Below are 21,688 nucleotides of genomic sequence, written 5' to 3'. Positions count from 1 at the left end.
CAAATCTTGTGCGTAAACCCAGCATACGAACTGACACGTGACATGCATACACAGAGTAAGCTCCTGATGAAAAATAAATTCTCATTTCAAAATCTGGTTACATAGGGATTTCTTTTACTCTAAAGAGAACCTACCAAAATACACTTGAATTTAAGTAGTTGTATATGTTGGGGATTTCCTAGGTGGCGCTGGGGTAAAGAATTGCAGGAGACGAGATGCACGTTCGATTCCTGGGTGGGGAAGATCCTGTGGAGAAGGAAATGGCAACCCACTCTAGTATTCTTGCCCGGGAAAACTCCGGGAACAGAGAAGCCTGGTTGGCTACAGTCCATGGGGTCACAGAAAAGTCTGAAATGACAGTGACTGAGCACAGATGCGTGCAATATATGTAGCAAAAGAGCACATTAATTGCCGTGACTAATGTGCACAAAATACAAAATGCATTTTGAGCCCGGAGAAAATAATATTTCTATCTCAGGTCAGAGAAGGCTTCACACCGGTAACTTTTGGACCTGATGTTAGAGGATCCCTGAGTGGAAGTTTGGCTTGAAAGGTGTTTAAGGCTGTGAGGACCAGGAAAACAAAGTCATAATGTGTTACTGGCCTAAAAGAATTTATGAGCAGATTATGTACTGAGAATGAGAACTATATAGAAGTCACTTTGACACCATATGTTAAGAGCTTAATATCCTATAAAGAAGATCTAATTGGAAAAAATTAAAATCACAGGAGTCATTTCCTGTATTTAGTCAGTATTCAGCAAACACTCATTGAGTGTATACTATGTGCTAGACACTGTTCCATTCAGTGAATACATAGAAAAAAATTCCTCTTTTCATGGCGCTTCCATTCTAGTGTTGTTTAGTCCCTCAGTTGTGTCCAACTCTTTGCCACTCCATCAACTGTAGCCTGCCAGGTTCCTCTGACCATGGGATTTCCCAGGCAAGAAAGCTGGAGTAGGATGCCATTTCCTTCACCAGGAGATCTTACCGAACCAGGGATCAAACCCGTGTCCTCTGCATTACAGGTGGATTCTTCACCACTGAGCTACAAGGGAAGCCCACATTCTAGTGCAGGAAGACAATAAACAAATCTATGCTAGATACTGGTAAATGTTATGACCAAAGGAAAAAAAAAATAGATTAGCAGACAGAGAGTGAGTTTGGGAAGGGTAATAATGTTCGTTGAGGGAGGCTTCTGAGGGGAGGCAGTCTGCTATGCATAAATCCCTGGGGGCAGAGAGAGCCAGAAAACAGCAACTCCAAGTACAAAGCCTTGAGGCTGTAGCATGCTGAGTGAGAGGGATAGCAAGGAAACCAGTGTGACTGGAGTGGAGTGAGAAAGGGAGGAAGTGGTGGGAAGTAAAGTTGGGAGTGGGAGAGAGGCCGTTTTGGGGGCCTCGGATTTTACTTTGAATGAGTTGCAAATTCACTGGGGAGTTTTGAACTAAGGAATGAAATGATCTCAGCAGTGTTTCAAAGCATCGCTTCCATCTTTCCTATAGTATCCCTTTTCTGCTATACTCCCCAAGATCTGAAATAAGGGAACAGAGAAATAGGGAACAGAGTTAAACCCTCGGGACTCATCTCTGACCCTTGCTGGATCCTCTGGCCCAGGTTCTGTTTCTTTCTTGTTCTAGGTCACAGGGGTTCTCTCTCTCTTTTGCAACAGGCCGACCTCTAAGATTGGTAAGATCCAGGACAAGCATACAAATGGAGGAACGTATACTATATGTCTGAAGATTTAATTTTTTAAATCAATCTATTAAATAAAAATGTATTTTCTTTTCCTACCTTTGGCATACCTTGAGAAATGTATATTCATATGGTCTGGAAGCTCGATTCAAATCCAGAATTCTTGAACTCTTCAGAATTCCACCTTCTCCCTTTGGCCCTTGAAACACTTCAGCTCTGTCTTGCACTTTGACAGCTCTCATGTACACAAATAGGATACCCTAACCTTTTGTCCAAATTTCTATGTTTGCACTCCCTGAATGTAGTCACCCTTGGCTGTCCTCAAGAGGACAGAATTTGGGAAGAGGACTGTGCAGACCCTGGGAGCAGGGTTGGCCTTTGGGACAAGGAATTCCAGGGTGGCCAGAGCATGATCTGGATTCCAGCTGGACACATCCATTGATTTCACTGATTTCTCATCCCTTGGAGAGAAGCACAGACAGAAGGCCAGAGCAAGAGTCTCTAAAATATACTGAGGGCAGTAATGCACTGCAACACTGTGTTTTTCCCAGCAAAAATTTTTTTCAGGACGGTTCAACCCCAAAGGCTAAGATAGATAGGTATCTTTATATATGTAACATTTACTTCTACCACTCTTTTTTAAACACAAATAATGGAATATCATACGTACTGGTGTTCTAGTGTACTTTAGTTTGTTTAAACCTTCTATATATACATATGTCATTTCCAGTACTTTGTAATTTCAAACAATAAATGATTGTACAAAAGTAGTTTTATGTGTGTCAACACATGTGTGGGTTAAATTCCCAGAGCAGGGCTTAACTTTGGCATCACTGAAATTTTGGGCTGGATGATTCTATGTTGTGAGAGGCTGTCCTGTGCATCACAGGATGTTTAGCAGCATTTCTTTGCTTCTACCCACCAGATGCTAGTAGTATTGCACCTCATCCTCCTGTTGTAATCATCAGAATTATCTCTCATCCTTGCCAAATGTCCCTTGAGAGTACATTACACTTTTTAATTCCTAAGGATTAGAAATAGTTCTCTCTACAGAGTAAAAGTTGCTTCAGTTGTGTTTGACTCTTTGCGACCCCATGGACTGCAGCCTACATGGGATTTCCAGGCAAGAGTACTGGAGTGGGTTGCCATTGCCTTCCCCGGATATTTTTATGAAAAAACTTTTATGAGAGGTTTTTTGCTGTATAATTAGCTTTTCCTTGAGGTGACTAATCTTTAAGGCCATCCCCATTTAAAAAGTCATCAAAACTGATAACCTGTATCTTCTTCACTGATATTCCTATTTCTTTGCCTCTTTTCAGCCAAACTCATTTCCTCACCTCACCATTCACTCCTTAATTGAACCTATCTATTCTGATTTCTGGGCTTCACCAGTGGCTCAGCAGTAGAGAATCTGCCTGCAATACAGGAGACTCAGATTTGATCCCTGGGTTGGGAAGATTCCCTGGAGGAGGGCAGAGTAACCCACTCCAATATTTTTACCTGGAAAATCCCATGGACAGAGGAGCCTGGTGGGCTACAGTCCATAGGGTGACAAAAAGTCGGACACAACTGAAAAGACTGAGCATGCACGCATGCGCATACACACGCATATTCTGGTTTCCATCACTCAGCCCTCACCAAAAAGCTCTTGTTAAACTCACTAAAGACCCGATAATGCCCACAAACATCTTCCAACCTGTTTTACTTGATCTAAGTTAAAATTGACATTTTTGTCTGAACTTCCTTCTTTCCAATCATCTCATGATGATTCCTGCTTTATCCTTCAGATGTCACTACAATTATCATTTATGTAGAGGAGCCTTCCTTGACTTCCTTCCATATCCCCTTGGAATGTACCAAAAAACCTAATTCACTTTAGTTTAAATGATAAGAGAACTCATTGGCTCATGTGAACACAAAGTCTGAAGATAAGGTGAACCTCAGTGTTGATTTGATTGACTTGAGTATCAATGAGAATTTGATTTCCTTCCTCTTGATTCTACTTTCTGCTCTGCCTCATCTATCCTCAGGCTGAATCCTTACCTTTATTTGTATAGGTTTTAATTAATAATTGTCTCCACATGTAGATAAAAAATTTTCATGAGTCTGAGGAGCTGTTTTTCTCACCACTGCATCTCTGGTAGCTAGGATCTCATTCTTCTGAGATGGTCATGGCAGTTTTACAAGAGCATGTATGGGTATGAGTGTGTGTGTGTAGGGTGATGGTAGTCCTTTGGTTATGTGAAATTGGGAAGGGAGGCAGGCACGTAAGTCTCTGTATAGACTTTTAACCTGCCCTGAAATTCTCAGCCCTGATCCTTTTTTTGGTGAAGATTTGTGCTGTTTTGCCTCATCACCTCTGTGGGTCGTACAGATTGTGACTTCCTCTGTTCTGCTAAATTTGCCACTGCTTTTCTATTTACTTGTCATGCAACCAACATTTGTTAAAATCTCATCTCTGCTATTGTCTTTTGTTTGCCCTTTGGACTCTACTTTAAAAAAAATTACTTAACTGTGTTACTCATTTTCCATGTTTAACCAAGGTATTCTGTCACGTTTTTATGGTTTTTTAATGTTTAGTTTTCTAATTCACTTGAAACCTTTTGTATATATGAAATAGGATGTCAATTTAAAATTTTTCTTCCAAATGGGAGAGTCAACTGTCAACATCATTTACAGATGAAATTATTTGAAATGCTACTTATATTCTTTATTAAATTCACAGACATATATCTAGATTTGAGTCCGTATTCACTCTTTTTCCATTGTTTTATTTGGCCAACTCTAGTATGACAATTAATTGCTGTAGCTTTAGTTTCTTTTGATTTTTGATTGGTGTGGTGGCCATACACATGCCCCATTCTGATTTCCTTAAACATATTGTACTTTGGAGAACAATTATTCGACAGCAAGTCAGACTTGTCCTTTCTTGTCCACAGAACTCCTCTAATGGACAACTTTGGCTTGGGGAACTTATCAGCCAGGATGAGACTTTCTTGGAATTACACTAGTCTGAAGTTCCACTCTGTATTTTCTTCCCTTTCTCCTTTTACAGGAGTCAGACTTGGCACCATGGTCTGTAGGCTTTCCCTGTCAATCCTGAGCCCACCTGTTTTACCCTTCACAAGACATTTCTCCCAATCACTATCTTGCATATGTAACCCCCTTCTTGGCATCTGCTTTTCTGAGGATCAGGACTGACAATAGGTGATTCAGGGAGTGGTGTCAGAAATCAGACAGTAAGATGTGGTTTGGGAAATAGTTTACTCAATCCCTGGCACAATGTGGCCATCTGACTACTGATTTCACCAGTAGTGACCTAGTAAAACATCCTAGAAGGGGTGAATGCTGTCACCTATCCAACAATTCAGGATTTTAAAGATATGGGGGAAACAATGCTTATGAGAGCAGAGCTGGCCAATTAAGTTATACTACTTCCTTGAAGAGGGATAATAAGTTGAGGGCACTTAATCCTTAATGCACAGTTAAAAACTAAGTTTGGAAAAAAAAACTTAAGTGTGAGCCAGAGGGGGCTCTTTAGGCTTAATAAAGAGGCCCTTATTTCCTACAGTGAAAAAACCGACATGGGATTAGACAGTTACAAGAGCTCTGAAGATACCTAGATCTTCAGCCTAGGGAGGTTTGCTATACAGCTAGGGCCCTGCTTGAGAAAGCCTAAAGCGTTGAAACATGGGGGTGGGTGCCCTGAGGATTTTGGCTTTGTAAACCTCCCTCTATCCTCGGGGATCGCAGAAGTGGCTTATAACTCCTAGAAAGAGAGAACACTTGCCCCCTTGTAGAAAGTTCTCTTCCATATGCTTCCATTTCTTCTGGCTGAGAGGCTGTGGTAACTAGGGTTAAATCTAGTTGTAATATGCCTGGGGACTGCTTTGCCTGATAAGGGAGGAGATTACACACCAAAGAAACTGAAATAATAAATTAGCATGTACTAGTAGGAACCAGAGTACACTTGGGATTGAATTTTGAGGGTTCTTGATCAAGAGGACTAGAGGCTAAGACTGGATAATTAAGATTTCATTGACTTTGGGACAGAAGATTTAATCCTGATCAGGACCCCAGGGGATGGGGCAAACTCAACTGCTGGTGTAGCTCTTTGAAATCTTGAAAAATTGAGAGAAGTGGAAATGAGCTTATACCATAACAGCAGCTGACTGCTATTTATTTTGGCAGATATACGTGGCCTGTTTTATAACAATTTAAAGTGTTTTAGATAATCATCTGCAAATGTTCTTTCTTTTCCACCTGTTTTTAATCTCATCACACTGATTAGGACCTCAGAACACTGATGGTGTATTATGTTCATCATTCAACACTGATGATCAAATAGTGGTGATTCTTGTTTTGTTCCTGACTTTAATGGCAACATCTTCAGTGTTATACATGTTCTTCATTGCTGATAGATACCACTTACCAAGTTGAGGACAAATACTAATATTCTAAATTCTCTAGGAAATGTACACTGAATCCTATAAATTGCCTCTCTTGCAGCTGGTTATCATATGGTTTTGCTCTATAATTCACTATAGAGATTATATGCCTACCCATCCTTGCATTCCTGTAGACTTGCATTCCTGTAGACTTGCATTCCTGTAGACTATTTGGTCTTAATAGCTATTGCCAATATTTTATTAAAATAATTTATCTGTTTTCACAAATGATAATGGCTGATAATGGCCTACACATTTTAGTGTTTTTAAAAATATCATCTTTTCTGAGTTCTTGGCAATTGCATTAAATTTTATGGCCACAATATCAAAACTATAGCCGGCTATGCAATTTTGGTTTTCATGAACCAATGGGTATTCTAGTGTTTCTCAGTATATGCAGAATAAAGTTCAGAGTCCTAAGTCTAATATCCTAAACCCCTCTACAATCTGGCCTCTACTTACTGCCTTATTCATCCACTGATAAAACTGTTCCATTCCACAGGCAGCCTTTCTCTTTAAAATCATTCTTAAAAGCCCAACTCAAATATCACCTTTCCCTCATGATGTCCTATTCAAATTCCACTTCTTAGAAACTTGCACTTTTTCTTCCAATTAGAATTAACCTATTCTTTCCCCTACCTTTTTATGACTTTTAAAAACCTTTACTAGACGGCTCATCAATCAGCTTTTCATAAACTACTGACTCTATATGTAAATCTCAGAAGGAAAGCAAACTGTTCCATAACTTAGTACTGTGCTCATAATAGGTAGTTTTAATTACCTTTAATTTTGTAAATTTCAGAGTTAACTTTGAAACCTGTTGCAGTGATTTGAGATATGCTTGAGATGGTAAAACTAAGATTGTTTTAAAATCTCTCTGCAAAAGTCATTTATGCCTCAGTTGCTTTTTCAGATATTCAGGTGAATATCCAACCAATATGTTGGTTGGTGATTTCATGCTCATTATCAAACACTTTTTTCTTTAAAACTATTTACCCCTCCAGGTTTACTATTCATGTCATAGATCTGCCTGTCTTCACAACCCTCAGGCTGAAATCTGCCTTTTCTTCTCTCACCTGCATCCCCTACCATCTGAGTTAATCTAAGTCTATCCATTTTCTTTTCATGTTTGTTCTGCAGTATCTTGGGTATAGGCTCAGTCCATTTTTTCTGTACATTCTCCTCTCCCAGGAATGAGCCCTTAAGAATTCCTTGACTTAGTTGCTTGCACCAGGTTTAGGGTTATCAGATTTAGCAAACAAAAATACATGAAACCCAGATAAATGTGAATTTCAAATAAATGAGGAATAATTTTTTAAAATATAAGTACATCCCAAATATTGTAGAGGCCATACTATACTGAACATTTGTTTACCTGTAATTTCAATTTCACTTGGCATTCTGTTATTTTATCTGGCAATCCTGTCAGGTTTGACACCTTTCTCAAGTTAAGCCTATCCTTTTCTCTTCCAGAAGTTGAACTCAGAGACAAGTAACTTCCTGTGGACAGCCATCTTTTGCCCCATGCTATGAGAATATATTGACTTAGAAGAAAAAAATTGTTATATGGAAAGAAGCTCAAATGAGAGGTCATGAGACTCCATAGGTAGGGGAGAACTGTCTTAGTTCCTAATAATTATCTGACAGTCCTGGTTCCATTCTACCATAGGGATTGTGACTTATTTTCTGTGAAATAAATTCATGGCCCTGTGATAAAATTCCCTCTTAGCTTTAGCTTAATTTAGATTGGTTTCTGACCCCTGATACCAAGATACATTCTCTTTTCCATTTTCGCTGCCTACCACCCTAGGCTCTCATGAGCCTGGAATTTTGTAAAGGCCGCTTAAAGTTACACGACCTTCATATCTTTCCTCTTCTTACAAGTAAGCAAACATTATTCTTTCCAGATTAAATGCTTTGAAAATTATCACCTTGCACTGATTATATCTCCTCTTGTTTTATATTCTTTTATAAAATTTGCTTTCTAATTTTGGTGAAGAATAGGCACAAGACAAAGGAGTAAAAGGACTATGTGAAATTGGTTCCTAGAATAGAAAGGCTGCTGTATATTCTACACATACCATACTAATAAAGTTGTTAGTCCCTTTATCCGGAATCTTCTTTCCAAAATTGCTGTATATCTTCCTCCACTTCATTTAGGTCTCCGCTCAAATGTTACCTATTCAGAGATGCTATCCTGGATCATTTTATCTACAATAGTACCTTAAAAAAAAAAACCACTCTATCCCCTTACCCAGTTCTTCTTTAAAGAACCTACCACTGTGTGACTTATTGTTTCCATCCACTAGAATGTGAGCATTGGAACTTTGTTTACTGATATACCTCCTGTACACATTCTAGAACTTGGCACATAGCAAGTACTGAATAAATGAATGCTATGCTTGGCTGAACTGAAGTAAGAAACATAATGATGTCAGATCCAGAAATTCAAGATATTCTATAAGAGAAGAAAAAAATTTTGTATTAAAAAATCTATGATTTGTGAGCAGGGAAGTGTTAGTAACAAAGATTATAAAGGAACAAGTCTTGTGAGTACCTATACTGCATTACTACCAAAGATGGGTAGTCAATTTGAGTCATTAGAGTCATTATAAATTAGAGATCTTAGCATATAATAGCCCTCATAGAAAAACTTTATTGGAAAGCAGGGAAAACTACCAAGATATGAATGAAGACAAAAAATAAAAAAAGTTCAGACATAAAGTGTACAACCTTGGTTTAAGTGGAAATGGAACCATTTGGTGGTTTGTAGTTAGTGACCTATATTTTCACTTTGTGGCACTGCTGCTGCTACAGCTAAGCTGCTTCAGTCGTGTCTGACTCTGTGCAACCTCATAGACAGCAGCCCACCAGGCTCCTCTGTCCCTGGGATTCTCCAGGCAAGAATACTGGAATGGGTTGCTATTACCTTCTCCAAGGCATGCATGCTAAGTCGCTTCCGTTGTGTCTGATTCTGTGCGACACTATGGACAGCAGCCCACCAGGCTCCTCTGTCCACAGGATTCTCTAGGCAAGAATACTAGAGTGGGTTGCCATTTCCTTCTCCATTGGTCTCTAGAGGTTAAGAACTAGTTTTATTTTTCCAAATTATTAGCAGTTGGGAGTCTTATATGTATAGATGATTTACTTTTAATAATAAATATGTATTGATTTATAATGTAAATAATAATACAGGTAACTCAGAATTTAAAAAATGGAACACCTAAAGTGAGCATTTTCATATAAATCATTAGAATATATTTATATTATATATAAATCTACACGTTAGAAGATGCTACTGAAATTTTGTTCTATAGAATATAACTCTAGAATTCTTTAAAAAAATCAAGGAGAATTAGATGATGACTGTGAAACAGATTCTCCCATTACAATACTACTTCTGTCATTCAAAGTTTTGACAACAGTTGTAGCTGGAGACTGGAGCACTTTACGAGAAAGCCTCATTCTTCCATCAGCTGGATCACGTCCAAAGTATTTCACCTGTGTTAAAGAAACAAATATACTTTAAACATACTGGTGTGCTGCAGTCCATGGGGTTGCAAAGAGTTGGACATGACTGAGTGACTGAACAACAACATACTTTAAAAGTTATAGCACATTGACTGATACCCAAATTAAAAGATACTTGGTCTAAAAAGGCAATGATTAAAGTTTTTACTTGTTCACTGAAAGCATAGCTCAGTGCTAACTGGAGGTATATGCTAAAAATACTTGGTTAAGTAGTGATTATAATCTTCTGTTAGACTTATCTGTGCCTTTTTGTTTGTCCCTATTATGGAAGAACAGTAAAAACCATGGTGAATGAATCTAGACAAGAGCTTCTTGACGCTAACTGTGCTACAATCTATATAGGATTATGCTTAGGTCACTCAGACTAACACTCAAAGGACCATCTATCATGCTGAAGGTTATTTGGCTTGACCTTAGACACTGAAAGTCAGGGGGGGATGTGCTAACTTTTAAGTCCCTTCTGATGTAAAAAAAAAAAAAAATCTTATACAGAGATTATGTTTTAGTTCTTACCTTTCCCTGGAGGCTTTGTGAATAATGCAATGACAGACTGGGAATAAACTTATGTCTTAGTTTTTACTCAGGTCATAGGTATTAGGTACTACTGGAACAGAATGTAGTGTAGCCAAAAAAAAAAAAAATCAAAACACCAGACTGGCAACCACTTCTTTCATCTATTCATAAGGACTATTACAAAGGTCAATTTGATTATCAAAATTCCAGAACTGACATCATGGCTTTCATCAAACTCAAAAATTTTCAGCCTCAACCAGTATATACCGAAGCAATTCAAGTCTTAACTCCTCAAAGTTACCTATCATGTTCCTCATGTCCTGTCTCTGAATCACTGATTCTACATATCCATCGCTGAGTTGCTCATGTATTTTTAAAAGCTTTAAAGGGGGACTATTGTCCTAACTAAACTGTAAGCTCTTTGAGGGCAAGAACTGTATCTAAATCCCTAATGAGTCTGTTTTTAGGAAGAAGCTAAAAAAGAAGACAGCATATAAATAATATAAAAAAGTTAAAAAAGAAGACAGCATATAAATAATATAAACCACAAATGTAGATTTGATTCCTTCAGCTTATTTGATTAAACAAATAATTGAAACTTAAAGTATAATTTACAACTTTAAGGCTAAAAGGATGAATACAAGTACCTGAATTTCTTGGCCAACTTCTAATCCTAAAGCACTGGGATGTTTAATCTGAAAGAAAACATGTTAATCTATTAGTTGTCATGCATAACTACCTACTATCCATGGTAGTACACATTTTTTTCCAAGTGGAAAATAGCTTTATTGGTTTAATCTATGAATCTAGGGGAAAGGTATATGAGTATTTGGTCTATTATTTTTTCAACTTTTCTTGGGTTTAAAAATTTTCAAAATGCTGAGGAAAAATAAATTTGCAGTCTTAACAATGATTATATATTCATGTACTCTTATCTTCTCAAAACAATGTCCTACATGTGTGGGACTTGTACCAAAGGTACTCGTACCTTTACTAGACACTCTCCAAAGTTTGCCCCAATTCACATTCCTGTATGTCCATTTTTATCTCTACACTCATGCACACTGAGAATTTTCAACTATCTGAAAAGCTGAAAAATGGGAACTTGGCTTTACTTGCATTTAAAAAAATTGCTATTGATACCGAATATCTTGGTCAGGTTAAAAAACAATTTTTCCATGTTCTTTGCTCATTTTTCCTATTGATACTCATCTTTCTTACTGGTTTATACAAGCCCTCAGTATATGAAGACTCTGTCATATGTTAAAGTATTTTTTCCCCTAAATTGCTGCTTGTCTTTCAAACTTACTATAATTTTGCCATAATTTTAAAAAATGATGGGGTCAAATGTTATCACTTTATTTACATTTTTGGCTTTGATATTATGCTGAAAAAGATTTTTCCAGTTCCAAGATTAATAAAATATCTGTATTTTCATCTAGTGTCCTGCCTCAACCCTTACCCTTCCTGATGTCCAGATTTTCTGCCCTCACTGCCTTAAAATTCTTTTTCTTTTTTACATTTAACTTCTTGATTCAAATAGGACTTTGGTATAAAAAGAGGAAAGATCCTGTTTTATGAAAACAGGTTATTCCAATATGATTTATTGAATAATCTAGGTTTCTCAACTAAAAATGCAACTTTTAGTATATATTATATTCTTATGCACATAACTGGGTTTATTTCTGATTTTTGTTGCCCATTTCTGGGCCAGTAATCTACTGTTTGATCCTGTATTGCTTTATATAATATTTTAATATTTGGTAAAACACCTATTATTTCTCTGCCCCATAGTATTCTCGAATGGTTTCATATTCTTAAGTCTTCCAAATATAGACTATGATAAAGATTAAGGACATCCTAAGAATTATCTTTCCATGACTGGCTAGTCAGGAAAATTGGGAAAACAGGGCTATATAGCTAGATATTTTTAGAAATTGCTATGTGTTAACTCTAGAACTGTTCCACCTCAAAACATTCAAGAATGTTTCTACTCCATCACTGAAGGAGAAACATTACTGGAAAACACTGTAAACCCTTTTGTCGAGCAGTATTTCTGTCTTTTTTGTTTTGTCTTTGTATTTAGTCTAGTAGTGGACAACGTGTACGGTTCTTACCAACCTAAGTAATTTCACTATGGTTATTTTAAGGCAGTTAAAATAATCAAATCTGCCTTTCTTGTTTTTACCTTTCGTTGATCAAGTTGTGTGTTGTGAAGTAGTACTGCAGTCATATTTGGATAGAGTTTAACCATTACTCCAGTGTCTCTACAGTAAGGAAATAAGCCTGATTAGAGTAATAAGGAACTTTATTATCTACAGATAATTAAACTGTGGTTATGTTTTCACAGGAGAACAAAGTAAAAAAAACACATAAAAATCACTCTCCAGTACATGTTTTTTATAACTATAAAAAGTATGATTATCTAAGTGGGATACTTATTTTTTCAATGGAAAATACACCTTGTATTTAAATACTTACGGATCAAAGGACAGAGAGAAGATAAAGGAAAATTAGGTAGGGAAAAGCTTTTGGAATATACATTCTTTTATATTTCTCTTCATAATATTTTCCAAAAACTTTTGAAATGGCATTAAATATTTTAAAGTAAGTGTAGAATGGTCAACCTGTTAAGTAGTGATTTAAGGAAGTAAAGTGAAATGAGTGAAAGTTGTTCAGTCGTGTCCGACTTTTTGCGACCTCATGGACTACGTAGTCCATGGAATTCTCCAGGCCAGAATACTGGAGTAGCCTTTCCCTTCTCCAGGGGATCTTCCCAATCCAGGGATCAAGCCCAGGTCTCCCGCATTGCAGGCAGATTCTTTACCAGCCGAACCACAAGGGAAGCCCAAGAATATTGGAGTGGGTAGCCTATGCCTTCTCCAGTGGCTCTTCCCCGCCCAGGAATTGAACTGGGGTCTCCTGCATTGCATGCAAGGTGGATTCTCTACCAACAGAGCTATCAGGGAAGCCTGATTTAAGGAAGCGGGATAGATAAAATCAGGTACTTATTTTATTAAAAAATATATCTTTTTTCCTCTAATCTACTAAAATAAGCCAGCCCATTTCTTAGTTTTCACCTGTGATATTAAAAAACTATTCCATTGTCTTTTATGATTCATTTCAATTAGTTCTGAACATTTATGTTACATCTGATAATTTTTTTTTTTTCTTATTAAGTGAATTTTCTTTCTTCTGGTGGGGAGGTGGGAGGGAGGGGATGTGGGATCATAGTTCCCTGACCAGTGATCGAACCCACACCCCCTGCAGTGAAAGCCTGTAGTCTTAACCACTGGACTACAAGGGAAGTCGCCGAAAGGTAATTTTCTGATTGAGAAAATTCAGTCTTTTTAGCTATCTTAAAAAAAATGAGTTGAGGTTGAAACGGCATTTAAAAAATTGTACTACTTAGGCATTTAATACTATCTTTAAAACAAGTCAACAAGAAACTACCAAAAAGAAAAAAGTACAAAGAGAAAGGAAACATGTTTAATGGAAGATTAAAATGGTGGGAACTTTGGTTAAAGCAAACAGTTCAGTCAGAAAAATCTATTAGTATAATAATCATCACAGAACCATGTTCATGAAAATCTACAAACTGGTGTAGAAAATAAATTTTATCTTAAGAATAATGATTATATGGCATTTCACACATAATCTAAACACCTTATACTTTAAAAATAAATAATGCAAATGTGAAGTTAATACGAGGTTATAATATAAAATCTTACAAAAAGTAGCATAGTGTTTTAGTTGATATTACCTGATTTCAGTTATTGTGGCAGTGTACACTGCTCCAAATTCTAATTGCTGCTCTTGCTGTAAGTACAAAATAAACCATAAGATTCATAAAGAAAACAGTAACAAAAGGTAGGAAAAAAAAGTAACTATCAAAAGCTCAATACTTACATCATCTCTGCAGATATCAGTAATGAAGTCTCTTGCTTCATGCATGGCGCTAGGTGTTGGTGCAAAGATAGAAAACGTTTCTTCATCTACCTGGCTAATAGTGACTCCTTTTAGAAAGATAATTTTACATATTGAAGTTAACTTGCTCATTCCAGTGGAGAAAAGCCTTAAAAGTAAATTTGAGAGCAGGGGGTGACCTGGAAGTAGCTGGGCAGGGTTGTCTGTTTAATCACAAGGAATCACGAAGGGATTTGTTCATCAACAAATACACACGGCACACCTGCTCTGTATCCAACACTGCACTAGGCCCTGGGGATACAACAGTGACCAGTGTCCCTTTTCTTGGTGGGAAAAAACATTAAGTTCTAATTTTGGTTCTTGTGTTTTTAATTAGAAGAAACTATAGAACACTTTCCTCACCGTTTCTTCTTTTTCCCTCTTTTTAGAGTGGTCATCGGATGGATGAGGGATGAAATCATGTCATTTCTCAATCTTGGGAACTGCCTATGGTTACTTGACTTCTTATGCTCCTTCTATAACCTCAAAGCTGGTAAGTGACTAGGTATCCCAAAGATTGATTCCAGAAAAAAAAGCAAATTAAAGCAACTACTTCTACACATATTCTCTAAAGAAAATAAAAGTCTAAATAAATAAGTGAAAAACAGAACTCATAATAAGAAAAATTAAAGAAAACTCTTCTAACGTGAAGAAGTAGTTTTTCTAAATGTCTGATTTTAAAATGTTGACGCAAAAAGGATTAATTCTAAGTCACTCTTCTTGAATATAATTAAAGATGATCGTTTACTAATTAAGAGGCATACACAGAAATAAAGACATGTCGATGTTACATCCTTTTCTCATCTCACTGAAATGTCAGTGTTACATTTCTCATTTCTCAAACATATTTTTGGAGAAACACAGTAGAGGCAAACTTAATGGCAAACTTACATGACTTAAATAAAAAAATCCCAAACTTCGTACAACTCTTACCTGTTTCAGCCTGAAGTTTTTTTAAATGATATCCACCGGGTCCAACAAATTTTGCTCGTTTTGATAACGGAACCTGAACAGTTTCTGAAATGTAGCATAGACAAAAATAGAAATAATTCATATTCATTCATATATATACATATGTATGTATGAACCTAAAAATGTACTGTTTAGTCAAGACTTGGCTAAGATACTTGTACAAATATTTTAGTATGAAACAGAAAAACAGTTTACTACATGACTAAAAAAGTTCTTATGTTTCAGATTATCCCCTCAAATTTAAAGTATTTTAACTATAAAAGCATTTAAATTGTTTTGTGTATAGATTTAAAAAAATTTTTTAAATAGCAGTGTACTTCCATATAATGTTTACCTTATCAAATCAATAATTTTAATGTATTACCTACAACAGGTCCATTTTCTTTTCTAGATGCTCGAGGTTTTGAAATAGTTTTGTTCATTATCTGTAATATCTCCTTTTTTGCCACTAGAAGAAATAAAAACATAATAATCAAAGTTCTTCACATCTCAATTACCTTAAAAATTCTACTTGTATTCCCCTCTCCATAAATCCTATCTTGGGGAGGCAATTTGTAAAAACTGAATTTTCACTGGTCATCCACTTTGGTGATAGTCATGTACCTAGAAACTTAATACTTATTGATTTAGGTTATCACATTAAATTTCATTTTTTAAAGCAGTATTTTAGAATAAGCCTATTTTAAATAATAAGCCTAATGGGCATTATAATTCACATTTAACACATAGACAGTGATGAAAGAAGAATCAGGCATACTGGCTTGGCATACCTGAGGCTTGCTGAATGGCCTCCATTACAATTTTTATTGGTATTCCAGGTAATTTGATGTCAGCCTAATATGGAAGAGCCAAAAAATTATATAAATATTGATTTCTGATATAATTAAACTATTTAAAAATAAAATAGGTTCTAAAATACCTGCAATGCAGTTATTCCTTTAGAAGTTCCAGCTATTTTGAAATCCATGTCACCATGGTAATCTTCAATCCCCTTAAACAATTAAAAAAATTATGATATAATAATAGTTTTAAACAAAAGTGAAACTCACCCATAGTCACTGTAGAGGAATTTTTAAAAATAGCTTCTAAGTGAACTATGTCCTTTAGAACATATATATTTCACATATTAATAAAATAAAAAACTCATGTATTAAATACAAAAAAATATGGAGTTTTAAGTTACATATATTTCATTAGAAAATCAGTTTATTTTTAGATAATGTCCCATAAATGCATAAGGACTAATTTATAATCATCCTAAAGTGAGCCAATATGAATACTCATACTGTAATATTTGTTTTTAACTCATATCCTATAAAATCCAAGGCAGATATGCAGGAGAAAGTTAAGAAGATGGACTTCTATTTTTCCAGCACTAGCATTCTTCTAAGCACTTTGTTTACAAAGTGTGTATAATCTTCACCGTTAAACATTTGAAAATGTGAATATACTTGCCAGAATATCTGTCAGCAAACGATAGTCTTCTATTTCACCTTTGTCAGGACTGTTTTTGGTGACTAATCCTATTGCCACACCTGCCACAGCAGATGAAATTGGAACTCCTGTAATTGAGAAAAGAATTTGTGTACAATGTGCATGTATCTGCCGAACATAGGTTATTCATTGTTCTGTTGACATTTTAATATAAGGGGATGGTGTTCTATATTGACAGTTATCAAAACTAAGTTAGAGGAAGTCAAAGTGAAAGTCGCTCAGTCATGTCCGACTCTCTGCGACCCCATGGACTATACAGTTTGTGGAATTCTCCAGGCCAGAATACTGAAGTGGGTAGCCTTTCCTTTCTCTAGGGGATCTTCCCAACCCAGGGACTGAACCCAGGTCTCCCACATTGCAGGCAGATCCTTTACCAGCTGAGCCGCGATGGAAGCCTTAATAAATCATCTGCCTGCCTCATTTCTTCTTAAATATATAATAAAAGTCCTTTAACATAATTTTTTGTTCTCAACAAAAACTTCTCTAATAGTGGCAAATTTAACTTTGAAAGTAATCCATTTCTTTGTGTTTTGCTTTTGGAGCCTTCTTTTTGAAAAATAATCATGTACTTGATAAATCTTTTTAGCCTGAGTCCTTCAGTCCACTTCCCCATGACAGCACCATTAGATTTTGTGTATCCTCCCAAAAATTATACCCAGGGAATCTAAATGTGAGTCAACTGTCTTCCACAGTGTGTAGTATTTTATACTTTTACCAGCAGTATATGATGCTCCCTGCTATTCTACATTCTTGTTAATTTTTGTTAAATCTTTTGACCTTTGCCATCTGAATGATAAAGATGGTAACTTACTCTTTTTAACTTGATTTCTGTTTTTATTAGTGAAGTTGAACTTTTAAAAAATGTTTTTAAACCATATTTTTCTGTGAACTGGCTCTTCATGGCCTTCAGCCTTTTTCTTACATTGTTGTTAGTCTTTTGTTATTGATTTATAAGAGTTTTTAATATGGATCGACCTTTGTTAAATATGTAGACTGTTACAGTAAATAAAATATAAATATGAAATACACGATAAAATATTATTTTCTAGTCTGTTGATTTTCTTGTGTTTTTTCCTGTATAGGATTTTGTATATAATCATAGTTCCTGGATTTTGCTTAGAAAGGTTTTCTTTTTTAAAAATTTTTTTGGCTGTACTGCATGGCTTGTGGGATCTTAGTTCCCCAACCAGGGGCTGAACCCAGGCCACAGTAGTGAAAGCACTGAGTGCTAATCCCTGGATGGCCAGGGAATTCCCTGCTGCTGCTGCTAAGTTGCTTCAGTCGTGTCTGACCCTGTGCGACCCATAGATGGCAGCCCACCAGGCTCCCCCGTCCCTGGGATTTTCCAGGCAAGAACACTGGAGTGGGTTGCCATTTCCTTCTCCAATGCGTGAAAGTGAAAGTGAAGTCGCTCAGTCATGTCCAACTCTTTGTGACCCCATCAAGAGTGGGTTGCCATTGCCTTCTCCAGGGAATTCCGTAGAAAGGCTTTATTTTTTTCTGTCCAGGAGTTTCATAAAATCTTGTTTAATTTTTTAAAAGGAAGTTTAAAGTTTTGATCACTTGAAACTTATTTGGCATAAAGGAATGTGGTAGAGATCTCATTTCATATTCTTTACGTCCAGTTTTAACTATCACCTATAATGTTGATGACTTAAAAATCTACCCCTCCTACCTAGTTCTCTCTGCTAAACCTAGATCTGTACAACCCATCTGCCTGCTGGATATCTCCAGCTAAATGTCCCTCAGTTCAGTTCAGTTCAGTTCAGTCGCTCAGTAGTGTCCGACTCTGTGACCCATGAACTGCAGCACGCCAGGCTTCCCTGTCCGTCACCAAATGTCCCTGCTGCTGCTGCTGCTAAGTTGCTTCAGTTGTGTCTGACCCTGTGCGACCCCATAGATGGCAGCCCACCAGGCTCCCCTGTCCCTGGGATTCTCCAGGCAAGAACACTGGAGTGGGTCCAAATGTCCCTAATGCATCTTGAATATGTAAATATAAAATTTTAAATTTCAAAATTTAATCACCCTCGATAAAACCCTTTTCTCCTGCATTCCCTGTCTTGATTGAAAGCTATGACATATTAGAATCAACACTTCTTTCCTCATTTCCTTCACCTTAATCAAGTCACAAAAATCTGATTAGAGGTTAATCCTCTAAATAATTTTTTTGTAGAAAATTTGTCCTTTCCTCCAAATACTGAAATATCCATTGCTACTTTTTTAGTCCAAGTCCACACTATTTTTCCCCCTGGCAAGAGTTTCCCTGTCCAGTTTTCAGATTTTTAGCTCCCCTACCCGCTACCCCAGCTCCTATTCTCTCCCACGTCATCGCCTACGTCTATCATGTAAGCTAGGAATAACTACCCCCAAAAGAAGAGCAGATTCACATCATGCTACTTTTCTCTATAAAATCCTTCAAGTTCCCCATTACTTGCTTTCAGGAATTTTTTATGTAAGTTCTGTGGTCAAAAAGTTTGGGAAATATCCTGTTCCTAGAGATTCAATATTCACATTAACCTATTTAGGTTTATTTAAACCATATTAAACAAACTTGTTTAATCCCGTGTAAACATATTTTTTTTCATAGTATATAACAATCAACATCTTGTGGTACTCTCTTTCATGGAATACTGAGTTGGGAAAATTTCAAACTCCTTACTATAATAATGATCTTTGAAATACAGTCCCAGTGTATTACATCATCACACCTTTCAAATATATTTCAGAAACACACTATACTGTTTCATAACTTTGCACATGCTCCTTTCACATGAAATATGGGCATTATAATATGCCTGCTCAACAACCATTCAACCTTTAAATTCACATGAAATGTAGCTGTCTCTATGAAGCCAATTATGTTCAACTTAGTTCTTCATCCGTATTGTACATATTTGTATTATCTCTTTGATGTGTTAGTTTTTGTTTTTGTTCCTGTAAACTTTTAAAAAACTGTGTATCCCTGTAGTATAGATAGCGTCTGATGTAAGACATTGCAAGCACTCATGTTATTTGAATTGAATACCATTTGTTGGCTCTTCCCATAGAATCTGACATTCATTCTTATTAACTTCTTTTTCTATTTGGCTCCTTATTTTTTAATGTTAACTTTTTTTTTAAGAGATCAAAACTGTCATTTAACACATTATTCACATACTACTTTTTATTAGTATCTTTTTATTGGCAGACTAGTATTCTTAGTAAATTCAATAACATTTTTAGTCAGTTTTTAAGGACAAGGTTTAGGATGGACCATCTTCAAGCTCCAATTCAGAACTCTGTCCTACCTACGATCAGATTATCTAGTCCTGGCTGCTCACCCTTCAACTAGTTACACAAGGTATACTTATCATCCATTATCAATTTCTGCAGCCTTTTCTGCCAAGGTCACAAACTGCTAAGCTGAGCTCTAGATACACTGTACAAGCCCCATCCTCCCTCTGCTCTGTGGCATGGCTTACTTGGAGTGACTCTCTTCTACCTCCTTGTTAAAATACTTATACACTAGGGTCACTGTCAAGTTCACTGGGTTATTACACTTTACAGGAAATACATATATCTTTCAAAAGTAAGAATTCTTTGTTTTTTTGGTATACTAACCTCCATGATTTCTCCAACACTGCCAAACTGGTTCAGTTATCTTATCCTGAAATTCTCATTACTTAGGATGAATTTTTGTCTAGACCTGAAGATCTGAATTCATTTAGAGCAGATAAAGACTCTCTTGTAATCTTTTATCTTTCAGTTCACCTTTTTCAGGATTTGTTCTGTGTTTTCCAATATGAGATTGTAAGAGTGATAAATGCAAGCTGCATGAGACAGAGCCTTTGTTTTGTTCACCACCAAGTCCCAAGAGTTTAGATCAGTGCTTGGTACAGAGTTAGCATACAATAAAGATTTTTGAATTAATATATGAAGGTGAAAATAGAAATGGTATTTTAACCAGCTACCTTAAATATCAGGTTATGTTTTCCTTCCACTGAACAGAACTAGAAAAGTGCCTTTAATTGCCTTTAGCTTTTTTTGCTTTGCCCTGTTTTAAGGTTTTTAGATAATTTGTTACTTTTAGCCAAGAATAAGAATTTCAGCAGATACCTGTAGTTGAAACTGTGCTTTTTAATTATCATCCTTCTGGCCTGGTTTGGTAATCTGTAATCTGACTTCTTCAAGTCTTGCTAAAATACAATTTTAAAAAATCCTATATTTTATTACTGATTAAGTCTATATTATATAAATAAGCTTTGGTAGTTTTGAGACATAATTCTTTTACCTGCATCCATTAATGCTAAACTTCCACCACATGCAGATGCCATAGAAGATGACCCTATAAAAACAAAGGAAAATACTTGCTCTAATACTGATTTTTGTTAAATGTAGAAAATTGCTACTGTTATTTCCTTACAATTACTCATTTATAATTTAAATATTCAGTATTCTTTCCTTCTTTTTAAAAGCACTTCCAAGGCAAGCTCTCCTAAACCACAGAGTACAGAGCTGCACAGACAATGTGACAGCCATTAGCAACGTGTGGCTAAATTTAAATTATCTGAAACAAATTCAGTCCCTTAGCTGAATTTAGCACAGCACAGAGAAAGAGAATTTCTGTCACCACAGAAAGTTCTATTGGACAGCAGTACTAGAGATTCTGCTTCTAAGAAACTACCAGAAAAACCAGCATGCCTCTTTTGTTGCTTAACTAGGAGGCAGTTAAAAATAAAGGGCTCTAGCTCTCTCGCTGGGCCATAAGCTATAGCTTAATCACACCCAGTAAAGAACTCAAAGTCCTAGTTTAAATTCTGAACTTTGGTATTTTTTACAAAATATCTATAACCGTCTGATCTAGATAGGCTACATGTTTGAGAATCCTGAGCCCTTTCTGCCTTTAATGATTATGTTACCTTCCCTTGACCTGTGGAATGAGTTTCAATTTAAATTTGACTTTTGGGAATTTCCTGGCAGTTCAGTGGTTAGGACTCTGTGCTCTCACTGCCAAGGCCTAGGTTAAATCCCTGGCTGGAGATCTAAAAGAACTAAAATCCCACAAGCTGCATGGCATGGCAAAAAAAAAAA

The 21,688-nt window shown here is 36.3% G+C and overlaps 1 protein-coding gene and 1 long non-coding RNA gene across 9 annotated transcripts in view; one reads left to right on the top strand and one right to left on the bottom strand.

The window, feature by feature from the left end:
* The window catches only part of LOC138989902 (uncharacterized), a 201,168-nt gene that overhangs the window by 921 nt on the left and 178,559 nt on the right, over positions 1 to 21,688 (top strand). For 3 of the 6 annotated variants that reach the window (XR_011466079.1, XR_011466080.1, XR_011466078.1), the window contains one exon: positions 14,542 to 14,645. This is a non-coding gene — a long non-coding RNA (uncharacterized lncRNA). Of the gene's footprint in view, positions 1 to 14,541; positions 15,085 to 16,932; positions 17,667 to 21,688 lie in introns of those variants that run through there. The other 3 variants (XR_011466075.1, XR_011466076.1, XR_011466077.1) reach the window with 2 other exon arrangements.
* The window catches only part of PNPT1 (polyribonucleotide nucleotidyltransferase 1), a 39,789-nt gene continuing 26,879 nt past the window's right edge, over positions 8,779 to 21,688 (bottom strand). For 2 of the 3 annotated variants that reach the window (XM_005889462.3, XM_070379546.1), the window contains exons 18-28: positions 20,889 to 20,942; positions 16,580 to 16,686; positions 16,044 to 16,115; positions 15,895 to 15,958; positions 15,489 to 15,572; positions 15,086 to 15,169; positions 14,096 to 14,202; positions 13,950 to 14,005; positions 12,375 to 12,453; positions 10,834 to 10,881; positions 8,779 to 9,643 (exon numbers count right to left, since the gene is read on the bottom strand). In XM_005889462.3, coding sequence (XP_005889524.1) covers positions 9,488 to 9,643; positions 10,834 to 10,881; positions 12,375 to 12,453; positions 13,950 to 14,005; positions 14,096 to 14,202; positions 15,086 to 15,169; positions 15,489 to 15,572; positions 15,895 to 15,958; positions 16,044 to 16,115; positions 16,580 to 16,686; positions 20,889 to 20,942 — 911 coding nt within the window. In that variant the 3' untranslated portion in view covers positions 8,779 to 9,487. Of the gene's footprint in view, positions 9,644 to 10,833; positions 10,882 to 12,374; positions 12,454 to 13,949; positions 14,006 to 14,095; positions 14,262 to 15,085; positions 15,170 to 15,488; positions 15,573 to 15,894; positions 15,959 to 16,043; positions 16,116 to 16,579; positions 16,687 to 20,888; positions 20,943 to 21,688 lie in introns of those variants that run through there. The other variant, XM_070379547.1, reaches the window with a different exon arrangement.

Source organism: Bos mutus, chromosome 11 (assembly GCF_027580195.1).
Source record: "Bos mutus isolate GX-2022 chromosome 11, NWIPB_WYAK_1.1, whole genome shotgun sequence".
Lineage (NCBI taxonomy): Eukaryota > Metazoa > Chordata > Mammalia > Artiodactyla > Bovidae > Bos > Bos mutus.
Note: the sequence above shows the minus strand (reverse complement) of the source record. Positions and strands in the feature narration are given on the sequence as shown.